The 15,663-nt window shown below is 33.3% G+C and overlaps 4 protein-coding genes across 5 annotated transcripts in view; 2 read left to right on the forward strand and 2 right to left on the reverse strand.

Annotated features, from left to right (window-relative positions):
• LOC112465304 overlaps nt 1–4,774 on the reverse strand; it is a 4,980-nt gene extending 206 nt beyond the window's left edge. The window contains exons 1-8 of the mRNA XM_025032812.1: nt 3,831–4,774; nt 3,617–3,717; nt 3,333–3,416; nt 2,657–2,968; nt 2,234–2,340; nt 940–1,110; nt 374–606; nt 31–245 (exon numbers count right to left, since the gene is read on the reverse strand). Coding sequence (XP_024888580.1) covers nt 31–245; nt 374–606; nt 940–1,110; nt 2,234–2,340; nt 2,657–2,968; nt 3,333–3,416; nt 3,617–3,717; nt 3,831–4,023 — 1,416 coding nt within the window. The 5' untranslated portion in view covers nt 4,024–4,774. The remainder of the gene's footprint in view (nt 1–30; nt 246–373; nt 607–939; nt 1,111–2,233; nt 2,341–2,656; nt 2,969–3,332; nt 3,417–3,616; nt 3,718–3,830) is intronic.
• A 2,605-nt stretch (nt 4,775–7,379) lies between these two features.
• On the forward strand, nt 7,380–8,945 carry LOC112464798. Its single transcript, XM_025032009.1, has 2 exons — nt 7,380–7,899; nt 8,313–8,945. Exons 1-2 carry the CDS (start codon nt 7,797–7,799, stop codon nt 8,837–8,839), a joined length of 630 nt encoding a protein of 209 aa, XP_024887777.1. The 5' UTR covers nt 7,380–7,796; the 3' UTR covers nt 8,840–8,945.
• A 386-nt stretch (nt 8,946–9,331) lies between these two features.
• LOC112464786 (nuclear envelope integral membrane protein 1) lies at nt 9,332–12,710 on the reverse strand. Of its 2 annotated transcripts, none has more exons than XM_025031996.1 (8): nt 12,527–12,710; nt 11,873–11,985; nt 11,573–11,795; nt 11,326–11,492; nt 11,037–11,246; nt 10,852–10,970; nt 9,885–10,046; nt 9,332–9,803 (listed from the first exon to the last, which is right to left on the reverse strand). In XM_025031996.1, the coding sequence occupies exons 1-8, from the start codon at nt 12,615–12,617 to the stop codon at nt 9,683–9,685; spliced, it is 1,206 nt and encodes a 401-aa protein (XP_024887764.1). In that variant the 5' UTR covers nt 12,618–12,710; the 3' UTR covers nt 9,332–9,682. The 2 variants fall into 2 exon arrangements, with proteins under 2 accessions (XP_024887764.1, XP_024887756.1); XM_025031988.1 differs by having other exon boundaries at nt 10,846–10,970.
• Nucleotides 12,711–12,823: 113 nt separating this feature from the next.
• Nucleotides 12,824–15,598, forward strand: LOC112464783 (tubulin epsilon chain-like). Its single transcript, XM_025031976.1, has 9 exons — nt 12,824–13,311; nt 13,428–13,660; nt 13,745–13,860; nt 13,936–14,124; nt 14,235–14,486; nt 14,550–14,696; nt 14,787–14,936; nt 15,014–15,188; nt 15,387–15,598. The coding sequence occupies exons 1-9, from the start codon at nt 13,287–13,289 to the stop codon at nt 15,531–15,533; spliced, it is 1,434 nt and encodes a 477-aa protein (XP_024887744.1). The 5' UTR covers nt 12,824–13,286; the 3' UTR covers nt 15,534–15,598.
• The last annotated feature ends 65 nt before the right edge of the window (nt 15,599–15,663 follow it).

Below are 15,663 nucleotides of genomic sequence, written 5' to 3' on the forward strand. Positions count from 1 at the left end.
CAAAGATAATCTGAGGATTATTTTAGGCACCTTGAAGAAACTATAGTCGGCCGAATCACGGACCACGCCGAAACGATAGGTCCCATCTTTCAGAAGGCCGTCCATTGTCGTGAAGGGCATGATGAACGTTTTAACAGCAAGGAAACTAATTAAGGCAGCGGAATACGCGGCTAGTATCACGACGGCCGAAAGGTGAATTACGAAATGCACCATTCTCACGGGATCCAGCGTCGATTGTGCCATACCTGATGATACCATTTTTCATGAGAAAGATAGCAGTCGTATATTTGAAAAAAAATTATACTGAACTACAAGAGAAGCGCAATACTCGAGGGGAGGGGGAGAGGGAATCATTCGTAGAAGTCGAAGTTACCTTGACTGCAAAACGCTCCTAGGACGAAAAACACATTTTCTGTAAATCTCGAACGGTCGTCATTTTTAAGATACGGGGACGCGAATGCAAATAGTCTCTGAATGAACACGATCAATCCGCTTGTAAGTACGATGAAAAAACCGATGCTGCCCCAGATGTTCGCGGAGAATGGTGCCGTGTAAGCATCCCATTTTAGGTCAGACGTAGCAGGCCTTTTAATATACGCACGACATCTTAAAACAAAGGGAACGTAAATAATAAATTTCAGTTACGTTATTCAGTTACGTTATTCGGCTCGTAAACTCATAAGTATATTAGTTTTTAATGGACTCGACAAGATCTAACGTCTAGACAGTAAAATTTAATACATAAACAAAATTTAATACGTTTCCCTTAAATCCTATTAATTTTGCACAAATTTTAATGATACGCGCATCCTGGTACTTGCTAAATACAAATTATTTTAAACTTAGGCATTGGACATCTCAAACTTGTCGCTAAAATGTCGTTCTGTTAGACTTAGATGTCTCGTCGTTCAGAATTTGTGAAGAAGAAGTATATACTACTTGGTCGTGTAAATGGGCGTTGTAAAACTGATGGCATCTAATCTATCCGAGGTCATCATGAACTCCGTCGCCGCGAAGTCGACGTCATTGTTTATCAACATCCCAATTGCACCCGTACACGAGCCGCTTGATAGACACATACCCCACGATTCAGCCTCCTTGTAAGTGAATCTGCAGCACATTTAAAAATAAAATCAGTTATTTTACAGTCAACAATTTTGTCGCAGCCTGTATGAGGAAAAAGTAATCAGTTACTTTCCGATAACAATTGTATGCTTTTTCCGAAGAAACTTCACAGCGAAACTTCAGCGAAAGCTGTCAAGTTCGAAATTAAATAATTAGAAAATTATGTCAAAATTATCGATAACTCTTTCCGAACAGCAATAGCTGTTGCAGCAATTCCAGAATAAGAGGGAGGAAGAAGGATACAGGATGAAGGAGCAATGATAACGTCATGCTACGCAATTTTACTGCAAAATGGATCAATTTGAAAAGGATCAGAATAACGACGTAACCTTTTTAAAAATATTTATGTCATAATTTTTATCGAACTTGATAATAAGTGTTTAAATAACGTAGAAAGAGAAATAATTATATCTTATCTATTTAAATATCAATTTAAGCCATTTTTTATTATATATAGTTATTATGTGTTAAATAACTTATATAGATATCTAGTATGTTTTATTTTATTTGTCGCATAAGTTACGCCAATTCAAAATCGATAATTTCTTACACTAAATACTATGCTTTTTTTACGAGAGAGAACTTTAATATTTTTCAATGAATCCTATGATATAATTAGGTTTTATCCATCGTATAATCCAAGAACGTATTCGGAAAGACGTCGAAGAAGCGGCGATGGCCGAAAGAGGGAGATCTTCGAGGAAAAAGCGGCGGCTAGCGAGGAAGAATATTTCCGAAAAGAGACCGCAAGACAATTGAAAGAGCTGAAAGAAAAGCAAAAGCAACTTAAAGAAGAGAAAAAGAATAAAATAGCAAAAGAAAATGATAAAGCAGCGGAGAAAGATGATGATAAACCCGATCAAGCCGATAAAGCCACGTCAAAAAAGCCGGGCGAAAAGTGACGTAACATGGGAAGTTGCAATATAATATATTACGGCAATTACTGACTTGTCATTGATTCAATGAATTATATATTTCTATTTGAAAATTGCTATATAATATATAATCGTTAAGTTTAATAATGCTTATCTATACAGAGCGTAATTTTATATAATATAATAACTTCCGTCACAAACACAATACAGTTTTTATCTAATAGTATACTTACGTGCAATTCAATGCTTCCTGTAACAGCAGTATCACTTGCCCGAAAAAACCACTGATTCCTGTTATCTCATTCCGTTCGTTACGATGAAATATACTGATAGGAGGGTCCTATGCGTATAAAAATATTATGCCAAAGCGAATATCAAGCTCCCTCAAGGATCGATATAATAAACTTTTTATTTAAAAAAAAAAGATTAATAAAAGAATGCAAGGTGATAAGTAATTAATACTTTTTAAAGCACCGTTACGTCATGCGTGATACAAAAGAAAGAAAGATCATAAAAGTTTATTGTTAATAACCTATTCCACTAATTATCATTAATTTAAATATTATTATAATTGTTATTTTTTTCAATAACTGACTAATTGCGTGTTTCATCGATATAATCGACTCTCTTGCGGAAAATAGGATAAGCGACCTTACCTGGACCGACGCAACGCGTATATTCTGGCCGAAAAGATTGTTCCTTCTTAAAAATAGGCCACGCGTAGGGCCCTTCAGACCATTCCTTACGTCCCATATGCCGAACTGCATGGATCTCAGTTCTTTCCGTTTGTCAACTTGATAAACTTCAGTGATGATCTCTGTGTCGTTTACGTTGGCGCTACTCTGAGCCACCATGAACTTACAATCAAACGGCACGTAAATCTCGAAGAAAAAGTCCGCGAATTTTGTCCCGTTACTGAAGAATACCAGCCAAGTGGGATAAGCCATCGTGATCCACGTTGAAATCTGCTACATTTTAGCAAATAAACATTCGTGTTGCTCGTTTCCACTTGGAAACTTTTCAGACTTTGCTTTACGAGAAAACAATAACGAAAAAGAGCAGTATATTTCGCGACGAAAAAGAAAGTTTTTCAAAACTTGAACATTTTTCTTCGACATTTTAAAATTTTGAAAATGCACGGAAATAAAACTTGTATTGCATAAAATTTATTTAATTTACATATATTTATTATAATAAAAATTAAGAGAAAAAAAAATTTTTCTTTTATTTTTGTGCGCAATAGTAAAGTAATTTTCTAATATTACTGCAATAATCGAATAACGAATTTAAGTTTCATTAATAACGTTTTTAAAACTTTTGGAAGATAATTACATGCGCAAAGCCATCCCTTGTATCTTCATAGTCGTTTAGCAGGACGAACAAAGGTCTCTTGATGTGAAAATAAGTTTGCCCGACCTGCAAGCAATCAAATCTCTTCTTCTTTTGGCCAGAGATAAATGCATCATTTAATGCATTTATGTGGGACAAAAATGATCCTGCTATTCATTACGTAGCGCTTTGCTATACAAAAGAACACTTCGCTTTGATGTTTTCAACAATTAGATAATACTCATTGCGAAAAAAAGGACAAATCCCTTTTCTCTCTAAACGCTCACTCGTGTGCTGAACATATGAAAATCCATGAAGGTGGTGCGTATGTGATGAGTCATGCTCAGGTATTTCTGAAGAACCATCAAGCCTTCGCTTTCCGTGAGTCCTGTAAAGCGTGAGTTTTTAATATATAATATATACGAACAATTGATTGCGTGCCAGATCATTATTTCAATCGATCGAATATTCGCAATATTCTGCCTTCGCATTTGTTCTCACCCTGCGTCTCAATAGGATTTGGAGTGTTGTGCAGAAGTATGATACACGTGTTATTGAAGAAGTCACGGATACCTTTGATCAGGCCCTCATACACGTAAACCGGCCTGATCAGTTGACACGACGCGAGATCGAATGTCGTCCATACGAGGACAATCAGACCTAGGATCAAGGATAGGTCGGGCTTGCAAAACATTCTTCGTCTTGCGACTGCTTAGCGCAAATCGACGATCATCGACAGATCCGATCGATTTCACGAGTCAGCTCGGTAGATCGAGTATGATACACAACGATCCCGGATCCGATACATTTTGCGGTTGCACTCGCACTGCGTTTCCTTCGTATCGTACCAACTGCGGCGAAGAGGATAGTCATTTAGTTTAAATGTCAGATAAAAGTGTACATATCAGTAGTTATTCCTGCCGCACTACAATTTATCTGATGTTGTGTTAGAACATAATAAAGTGTCATTCGCGCACCGATCGCGTGCCCGATCGCAATTCCATTGAGAGTCGGCAAAAACCTTTCTGTATATTCGAATCTGTAATAATTTGTAACAATTACGCGGATACAAATGATTACGAGGATCAAATTGACTCGGACGTGGCACGTGGCGCAAAAAATCGCACGACTGTGCTTATGCGTGACGGATAATTCGCCAAGAAGCCAAGAACGAAGCCATTCCCTAAGCCCTAAGCAAACGCGATCGACTGATACGCACATCGATTCCACGAGTCCGAATAAATTATGCATTTGCTCTCTTTGCGTGCATTTGCTCACTGGTTTGTGTAAACCGAACCATGCCACTGTTCAAACAATTATATCTGTATATCGGTCACTTTGAGTGGAATATCGTTTAGCAATCTGAGCAAACTTGATTTGCGAACTCCGCGGATTAATACAAATTGAACGACCGATTTGTTTATTGGAAATTTCCGTACAAAGCAATATCGATCAGGTAATTCGTGGTTTGATAATCATGCAACGGAATCTGATCTAAATAATATAGTCCATTATAATAATTTCTATAAATGAAAACCATGACTAACGACTGATTTATGGAAACATAATTGAGATTAAAGATTATGTAAGAGATTATCAGGATTATTGATTTGTTCTACCAACACGAAACTTTCAATCAAAAAGCAACTAACATGATTCGATATATTTGATCTAATCAGCAAGAAATAAAGTCAATAAAGTTTTTTTTATGTAGAGTAAGCGATATTTATGCACATTAACACAATTATATTCAATAAAAAAATATATAATAATGTTTACAAGTTTAGAAATACAGTTAAAAACGTTCTAATTTTCATTTTATAAATTTATAAATTCTTAATTTCTAATTTTTAATATTTTACAAATTAAATTTTAAAACTACCAGAGTGCTCTAAAAATATCACGCACAAGGTGCGCAATAATAAAGAACAATTTCTCAGCTTGTATATGTGAATCATCACCAAGAATGTTTTGCCTACTTTCAAGGAGACATTTGGCGACGCTTTTACGACGTTTGTTCCAGAAAATAAAAGAAAGATCATAAATTTTTATTGGGTTCCAGTAAATTAAGATATTTAATTGACGATGTGTGCACAACCAACTATAAAACTTATCAATATATAAATTTGCATCTTATCTAATTACTATTAACTTTAGTGTCACATATCTCCAGTTATATTTGTGCAAGACACTGGCGCGTGAATCATTCAAGTGCAATTCTTCTACCATTTTTACAGGAATTTCTGTAACGAGAAGCAAAAGCGATAACGGTAAGTGCTACTATCGTAAGTAAGATCTATGACTCGTCCGCAACAATTAATTTTCCGTAAGGACTTTAACTTACATATATAATGTATACATTTATAGGTCAATTGTATAGCATATATATATAAGAATACTGTACGAGAGAAAATGTCAGTCCTTTTCTCAGCGTGTTCAGGAAGCATCATGTTACGAAAACTTATCTATGCTGTTCTTACATTTTTCGCTCTAATAATAATGTCACAGGCTAGTCGTAAGTATTCACACATACAAACATAATATATACTTAATTATATGTAATTAACTGAATTCTCTATTACATTCAGCAAAAAACTGAATAGTAGAAGAGATAATAAACACATAATGAAGAGAAGATAAAAAGTGACAATATTTAAAAAGCGCAGCCTCTGTTATCATAAATTTACTGAAAATTTCAATTTTTCCTAATTTTTAATTATTAATTATAGCAATAGATTGTTGACTTGCTTGGAATTATATTCAATACTATTACAACATTTATGAATTAAAAGGCTTATGCAATCAACTTTAACAAAGTAAAATTTTACGTTGAGACTTGCAACTAAGAAATTTTTCTCATTTACAGCCATAGCAGAAAATACCGAATCGAACGACAATGATATGCGTGCGCTCTTGACTACCATACTCGCACTATTGCCACCCGATCAACTTTCATTAAACCAATATATAAATAATGTAATGAAAATGTGCGGAATGCGTTTGCCGTGTACGATACACTCTATCGTCCCATGGGAATTCAACTGCACGCTGGTTAAATAATGGACACTTTTGAAATCCTTTTTTCCCTATAACTTTGATTGTAAATGACGTAACAACGATTGTAACACTTACTGAACGTAAAATTTCTTATCGTAAATTCTGTTACAATGTTTTATTAAAAGCAAAATTCTATAAGAAATATTTAAATATATATTAGTTACGTAATATAGTAAATATATCATATTAAATATGTATCAGTTATGTAATATGATACAAGATTTCGACATACAATATAATACAAGACATATGTAACAAGACTCCGCGATATATTAAAATTTGTTTTAGATAACGTAAAAATTCATGTAAAATGTGCGTCTAATATTGAAAAGTACAACAGAAAATTTTCTAACTTTTTAATAAAGCTGATTATGTTATTCGATTATTTGTTTGGTAATGTCAATTATAACGATCTGATAAAGCATAAATTTCATCTTATAAAATACACAAGATATACATATATATATGGATTATTTCAATTTCTTAATTAGTTACTGAGTTAACTTAAGGAATTACATTATTTAATTCAGCAACAAAAAACTGAAAAACGGAAGTCAGCAAAAGAAAGCCAGAAGTACAGAAACTGTCCTTTTCTAAAGAATTGCGAAACCACTTGACAATTTATTTTATTTGCGCACGTATGGAAGCAATAATTTATTAATATTTAGTATTGTAAGTTATATCTAGTTTTGGGATATCTTCACGAAACAACATGTCATTTTGTTTCATAAAGAAAAACCCGGAAACCTAAGTATTGTGTTACATCACGTCAAAATAGCGATAATAAAAAGAAGGTAGGTAAACCGTAAATGTCATTGTGAACATCGAGAACGTTTTTCCATGTGAAATTAGCATCGATAACAGGCCTTATTATACACAAATGCGTCAGTGCTGTCCGTGAAAAATCGTTTATTATCATTAGTTCTACAAATGCTGCCTTCCAAGCAACCTAGTTCGATGCAAACTTACGCGGGTGCTTGTATACTTATTAGATATTTTATTATTGTTAAAATAAAATAAAGAAAAGTTTTGGATATATCGAATAAAAGGTAGAACAAAGTAAAACTCGATACGAACGCGAGCGATCGGGCGCAATTAGCAAGTAGACGCAATTAGCGAGTTTGACGCAATTTAAAATATCGCAGCGTCCGCTCGGAACATCATTTGCAACTATTATCGCAAACGGAATCAATTAAGACGACTAGAATGTCAGGTTGTCAAAAGATTGCATTAGACTAATTATTTCTGCCAAAGATTTCTGCCAAAGAATAACGATAAAAAGGCGCGACGAAGCTCCGCAAAGTGGCTGTCTCCGAAAAGTTTCGACAAGGCAAGAAACGAAATAAAAAACGCCGGTCGAAATCAACGACAAATTTCGCTACTTCTGACCTAAGGCCAATTATTTACAAAATGAGGATACCGTTTCTCATTCTCTGTCTGGCTGTGGTGTACGGAGCCTGCCGGACATACGGACGTGAGGAAAGTAATATCGACTTGACTGGAGAATTAAAAAGTAAGTCTTATAATAATGTATTAATAACATAATTATATGTTAGCGCTTTTTAAAAGTGTTTTGACTTTCAATAAAATCACATTTTACAAAATTGTAATACTAAATAACGCGCTATGAGATAAATAAAATTTTTCCATTTACAAATTGTGTACGGCCATACATTATTTTTAAACAATAATTTGTTATTATTCTTCTATATATGCTTTTTTAAAATAAATTAATAAGATATCTATATAATCGGGGAAAGAATAATTATTTAAAATATTATTCCGATATAAGTAGTATTCGTCTTGTGTAAATAAAATATAAATATATAATTAATTTATAAATAATACATAAATAATAGAAATTAATGTTTATATTACAATAATTACAATAATACAATAATATTTTCATTATGTAACTTTTTTTAGATAATGGAGATAACAAATTCGACCTTGCACCAACAACAGACCTACCTCTCGAGAAATTTCTCTCGAGGCATAGAAGATTTGCCAGTTTGTTGTCACCATTGTCATCAATTACAAGTGTTACAAACCCGATAGATACGGCATTAAAGCTATTTGGGTTGGACAATTGTATTATATCTACAATGGTAGACGGGATAAAATTCATATCTGGCGCACTGACTGGACAAGATGTGTGCCTCAAAGTAGAAAAATTATCCCTCAATTTGAACGCTATACTACATCCAATTGAAACGGCCAAAACCGTAGTGTGCTACACCTTCCAAACAATTGGGTCAGGTACCCGTGCATTAATAGGAAAAGGGTTTGAGCTAGCTTCACAATTCTTCAGAAACGTATTCCTACCAGGACTGCACACGATGTTGAATATATTCGACAAAACTGGTCTCTTACCCCCACAAATCAGTGCAATGATCAAAATGTTCAACATAGTTTATTCAATCTTACAAATATCTGGATATGTCCCGAAATAGAATTTCATTTCCCACTCTTAAAAACTGCAAAGTTAGAAAAAAACGTAATAATTTATGACTAAGACATTTCTTCGCCAGTATCAAAAAATATGTAAAAGAAAAGAATTAACACAGACTTGTTAATTCTTTTCTTTTACATATTTTTTGATACTGGCGAAGAAATGTCTCAGTCATAAATTATTACGTTTTTTTCTAACTTTGCAGTTTTTAAGAGTGGGAAATGAAAGCGCTATGTAAAAGAAAAAAATTAACAAGTCTGTTAAGGCGTGTTAATTAAAAATCTGTTAATTAAAAATTTTTTATGCAAAATTAATGTCAATAAAGTATGAGTTGTTTAAATAATTTAACAAATCTAAAAATATATAAATATTTATACGATTCATATTTTGTCACATCTTCAATTACGAATAATGTTACAACAGATTGTCTCTTCAAAAAATTCTAGTACACGCTAAGAAGAATGCTAAGTGATATAAATAAACAATAAAATAATTGAATTGTAAAAACTTTATTTCTTTTTATGCATTCCCTTATATAACCAGAAGAACACTACTAATACATACGATACGTCGTTCACACACAAAAATTATTTCATAAATATCTATATATATATATACACACATTTCTAGGGAATCCGTCATATAGTAACATATTTGAGCAAAGATATAAGCAAACAATTTCTATCATTATTTTAAATACCTACTTCACAGTTTCATTAGATGAAATTGTTAACTCTCACAAACAAAAAATAAATATATATTGTTATCAAGACTTAAACTGTCATTAGAAAGTATAAGTAAACATAAATTTCATGATACTAAATTTTTATTTAAGCGTTTGTATTCAGAAAGAATCATCATCATCTGTGTATTCATATTTATCTAGAATTTTTGAAACTTCTTCTTCGTGTTCGTCGATTTCATCTTCCGATAAATGGCACTCTCCTTCCATAAATCTCGCAAATCTAAAAAATTCATATCAATATTGCTAATTTCGACGCTTTGCTGGTCGCATATTGTAATATTAAATTTACACAAGCTGTAACCTTATCGGATCTTTCAGTTTTAAAACTGTCTTCCAAGGATTGCATTCTGGACTGGAGCAATAGTTCTGTAGATCTTTTAAAGCTCTCCTAGTTTGCCGTATTCCTTCTTGGTGATATTGATCTTCATTTAACAATTTCCGCTTTTCCGGAAACACGTTTTGCCTCATTTAAAAAAAGGGAAAGAAAAAGCGGTGTATTACATTTCGTGTTTTCGTGGTTAAAGATAAATTTCAAAAAATATATAAAAAAACCTTTATATACAGATAAGTACATTCGTACTTGATACATAAGTAATTTGTTATTGCATATTTGAAAAATGTCCGAAACCCAAACCAAAAATATCCAATAATAGGTAAAGATGATTAGATATCTGACAAGTTAATAATGCGCTTTTACTTCTTATATACTTGCAAAGTTTATAACACTAGTTCTAAATAAGATTTAATAAGCATGAAACGCAACCTAAAAGAATACAAGGCATTTTATTGCAAAAACTGAAAATACAACTGCTCAATGAATACATTATACATTTTATAAAAATTACTCAAAAATTATTTGAACATATACTAAGCTTAAGAAAAATATATATAATATTGAGTAAAAATTAGTAAATAAAGACTGTAGATATAATATACAGTGCATTGTGCTTAAGATAAAGTTGTGTATTATGCTGGTAGGTGATTTAATATATTTAAGCATTAGCAACACATACAACTTATTATAGATTCAAATAATATTAAATATCTACAAAATCATTACAAACGCATAAAGCTACTAAAAGAGAAAACCAATATAAACGGAAGGAGAATATGTGCAATTATATGTGCAGAATGGATTTGAAGTTTATTCAAACAATTAATCTGAAAAATAATCAATTTTCACATAATTGCGGTTCTGTGTAGAAGGTAATTATAGCTTGTTATAAAATAGCAATAATGCTATACGTCTTATCGATGCTTACCAATACCTCTTTGCTCGCTCAAGTGCTGCTTTCGGAAAATTATAAAAAAGTATAAGTACAACGCAACATGATAAGGCTGCTTCATGGAAGTGACTGCTAAAATAAACCAGCGCCAATCCTACGAGCTATACGAACATAGAAAATCATTTATAATAACAAATTAAAAAAGAAAATTGTATAATATAGCTTACCTGCAAAAACCATTGTATTATTTGTTTCGTTCTTGCATTGGTAACTGGACCGAAACGGTAACAAATTACAAAACTAATCAGAGATGTAACAAGAACATACCACATCGCCCATTCTCTATATTGCATTACAATTACTTGCATGTTTTCCCATAACGTTTTAGCAATATAAAGACTCATCGATGCAGCAAATATTACGTACATAGCTTTTCCCTTAATAATAGAAATATATGTAAGATATCTTTATCAAGAATCATGTTAGAGTCGAGTATTATTACATTAAAATAGCTACCCGTGGTATCAATTTTCCAGCCATGTATATTACAATTGTAACAGATAAAGTAACTCCAAATATTATGCCACAAGCATAATAAAATACTGAATTCCGACTTAATATCTTGGCACACCAGAAAACTACGATACCCATTACCATCATTGTCAGTCTCCAAACATTAACACCTGATGATGAAAAATGATATATCACCGATTCTTAACACACAAAATGGAGTAATCGCAAATCTAAATTCAGAATTGCTTACGTGTTTCTTCCAGAGTGATTATATAGCCAGATTCACTGGGAGAATCTACATAAACGCCTATGCATGTATTTTCAAATGGATTAATCTTAAATTGTCTATGTTTTCCTGTATCAAACAGATTGAGACTCCATGATTTATCATTTTCATCGTACTTTTGGTGAATCTCATCAGGTGTTTTGCCGTCGTATAAAACATAGGAGTCGGAATTGATATTCAGGTGCATCTATAGTATTAAAAGTTTATATCATAAACATATAACAATTTTTTATATGCATACAGGTCATCCTGAGAACTTCTTACAGTCATGGTCCTCCACATATGCGTTAAGTACTTTGATGTAGCATTATGACAATACGTTTTCAGACCAGGATTATTATTTTGTACACTGTCACCGGCATTCAGAAAGTGCATTCCTGAAACATTAAAAAAAATACACATATATCAAAATATATCGCAACTAGGATATAACAAATAAATATTTATACAATCATAAAATAGTCTACTATCTTTAGAAAAGGCATTTTATAATTGTAATGATTGTAACTTTAGGCTCTCTATCGACTGTATTTGTAAATTACAAAAGAATTTGAATTATTTGAATAAATAACTTTGCAATAAAAAAAATATTTTAGCAATATACACATAACTTCGCATATTCTACGTGCATAATAATCAAGTGCAGATCAAGTGACAAAATACAATTGTCAAATATATTTTAATAACAAAATCGAATAGCCTCGATCGAATAGCTCCGAGCAGAATGCACGAAAACCGTGCATTTTGCTCGGAGCATTTTCACAATGACATATTATCTATCGATAACACATATTATCTCGCCCGCCAATTGTCTCGACAATGGCATTATTGCTGCCCTTCTCAATTTCATAATTTCTGATAACAGGATTATCAGAAGGCCGGTTTTTATCTTTCGGACGACGTTAGAGGTTAGCTTACTTGGTTCCTCGAGAATGCGACGCGCGTACGCGCATCGAGACAAACAAAGACACAGGAAAATCCATTTCGCCAGTCCGACTGCGTTATCCATTCTCCCAGTTCGACGATTTCTTTCCGCATTCACGATCACCGCATGCCGCCGGCACCGGGCAGCTGCCGACCAAAGATTTGAACGTTATAATCATCAGCGAGAGGCGAGGCGAGAGAAATGCGAATGCGGCGAATCGATCGTTCGACCATTGCGAGATCTCGTGAATCGAGATTCGGATTCGAGATGTTGCAAACGCAGGTTATGTTTATCTTTGTAGCTGAACTCTTTGTACCTTCCGTCTTTCTTCTTTCTCTCACCAACTGTCTGATTTATATATGCCTGTCTCATTTTAAGTGCAAGAAGTATAACAGTGCAGCTACAAAGAACAGAACTTATAAACAGATGATGTATTTACGATAAAGACATCTGTTCTTTCCAGGACTGACCAACTCTTTATTCTTCTCTTTGCTTCTTTTTTTCCTCTTTCTCCTTTCTATCAAATCCCAAATGTACATATTTATGTCATTTCATGGTAGAAAGCGTGACATAAGGGACAATAAGGGTGCAACTGATGAAATAAACAAAAATCAGATGTAGGGTCTCAAACGTGACAAATGGTCGTGGCAGGAGATAATTTTCATCGCGGAAATTCTAATAACGAATGATATAATATTGACGGTCTAGATTTCTAGAATCCTAGATTCTACGGTCTAGATTTGGGATACGATAATGAGCCAATTTGTTACGGTGCAAGGTAAATGCGTGCGACCGATGTCCAAATGATCTTGTCAAGTATGAACTGAAGGCGGTGTGGACATGAAAAACGAATTGATCTCTTCATTCTTTCTCCTTTTTTTTTTAACATCTCAGTTGGGCAATGCGGAAATCAAATAGGATCAGCTTTCTGGCCTTTGACCTTGCACGAATACGGCATTCAAACTGCCACCGGCGGCGTAAATCTGCTCAAGGTGCAACGAGATCACGTCAAGCACATCGGCGATCTTTCTGATGCGTTTTCCAGCTTTTTTCACGTCCCAGATAATAAATGTAGATTGCATTTTCAAGATGTAGCTGATTTAAACGCGGCTAAAGTTAAAGCTAGGGTGTGTACACCTCCGTTTAATTTCTCAAAACTGACAAAATAATGAAAATTTTCAAATATCTAACATAATAATTTTCTGAAGCAGGCTGTCTTAGTAGATATGGAGGATAGCGTTGTATCTAGGTTTAAACAAGGTCCACTGCGACAGTTATTCGATCAGACATGTATCGTAACGAATTACCCAGGATCTGGAAACAATTGGTAGTTTGTGAAAAAGCAACGTTTATATTTCATATAGTACCGTAGAAATTTTCGGGATAATAATTTGATTTCTAGGGCAGTAGGATATCATGTACACGGTAACGAGTATCACGATCGTTTAGAGGAAAGTGTAAGACACGTAGTCGAAAAATGTGATCGACTTCACGGGTTCTTATTGATGCATTCTTTGGGGGGTGGCACTGGTTCTGGATTAGGAACAGCAACCTTGAAACTGTTAAAAGATAATTACCCTCATGTAGAAAGGTACTCTTTAACTAATATATACAAATGTTGATTAAATTAATTGAATCTTAAAACATCTGAGACATAACTTGAAGACAAAGATTGAAGATTATGTATAATCAATATTTTAGAATTGTATCGTGTGTGTATCCAGCAAATACACAAGACACCATAACTGCCCCTTACAACACCTTGCTGGCAACTCGAGAACTTGTGGAACACGCCACATGCGTGCTTCCCATTGAGAACAAAGCTCTCTTAGATATATGTAATGCTCAGATAAATAAACGAGATAACGCAGGTCAAGTAAAATATAATGCCTCGTGTAGACCGTTTCAAGACATGAACAGCATCGTCGTTAATATGCTCTTGCACTTGACCAGGTAATTGAATCTGGGATCTGTGATACAAGATTTAAACACTGTCAAGACAGCAATTTGTTTTAGTGGATCCAGGTTTCCAGGAAGCTTAAATATGGACATGAATGAAGTGGCTACGAATCTAGTACCTTATCCAAAATTACATTACATATTCAGCAGTATCAGCCCTGTGACTTTATCTGCCCCAAATATGTGCACCACGCAAGAAACAAAGTATATTAATTTCCTTTTTCTTAAATTTTGAAATTAAGACTGAAGCTCAAATAAAAAAAAAAACAGTAAAATATTAATTTAATGTTTAAGATTGCAGGATGAAGTATTCACGAACGCATGGTCCCGAAATAATCAATTAATTAGATTAGATCCACTTCAATCTACTTCTGTCATTCTTGCTGCAGCACATATTGCAAGGGGAAATACTACCTTAACTAATATAAAGCGAAACATTGAAAGGTATACAATCTAATTTTTTTTTATATATATAAACATGTAGCAGTGTATATTTATTTTATATTATGTCATTTTTGTAGGTTTCAAAACAAGTCAAAATTTACTTCGTGGAGTAGGGATTGTATGAAAATAGGATTATGTTCCGTTCCCCCAGCAGGACATTCATCGTCATTACTGTGTCTTCTTAATTCATCTGCCATGTCTTCATTATTTAAAGATATAATCCAAGAGTTTTCTAAACTGTATAAGAAAAAGGTACAATTTAATGTAACTTCCTATTTTTTGAGGAGTAGGAATATGATTTTTTATTCCCTGAAATCTCGTTAGTTTTCTTGTTCTTAAAATCTGTGACTAAATAAACGTACAAAAATTATTTTTTAATATAAATTTGAAGATCGCACGATTATAAAATATGCATTTTATTATAATTATAAATTGCAATTTGCATTTCAGGCACATGTCCATCACTATACACAAATACATGGATTTGAAGAAACACATTTTATTGAAAGCAAAGAGAATATTCTTAGTTTATGTGAATGTTATGAAGAAATACAAAATATGGAAGAAACGAATATTTCTAGATTGCAAGTAATTTAATTAATTTGTAAAAAGAACTTGAACATGGAATCTAAGGCCGGTATTCATAGTTATTTAAGTAGCGTCTTAAGACATTACTTAAGACGATCTCGAAGACTATGAATACCGGCCTAAATGTATCTTATAACAT

Source organism: Temnothorax curvispinosus, unplaced genomic scaffold (assembly GCF_003070985.1).
Source record: "Temnothorax curvispinosus isolate PA1 unplaced genomic scaffold, ASM307098v1 QBEX01001498.1, whole genome shotgun sequence".
Lineage (NCBI taxonomy): Eukaryota > Metazoa > Arthropoda > Insecta > Hymenoptera > Formicidae > Temnothorax > Temnothorax curvispinosus.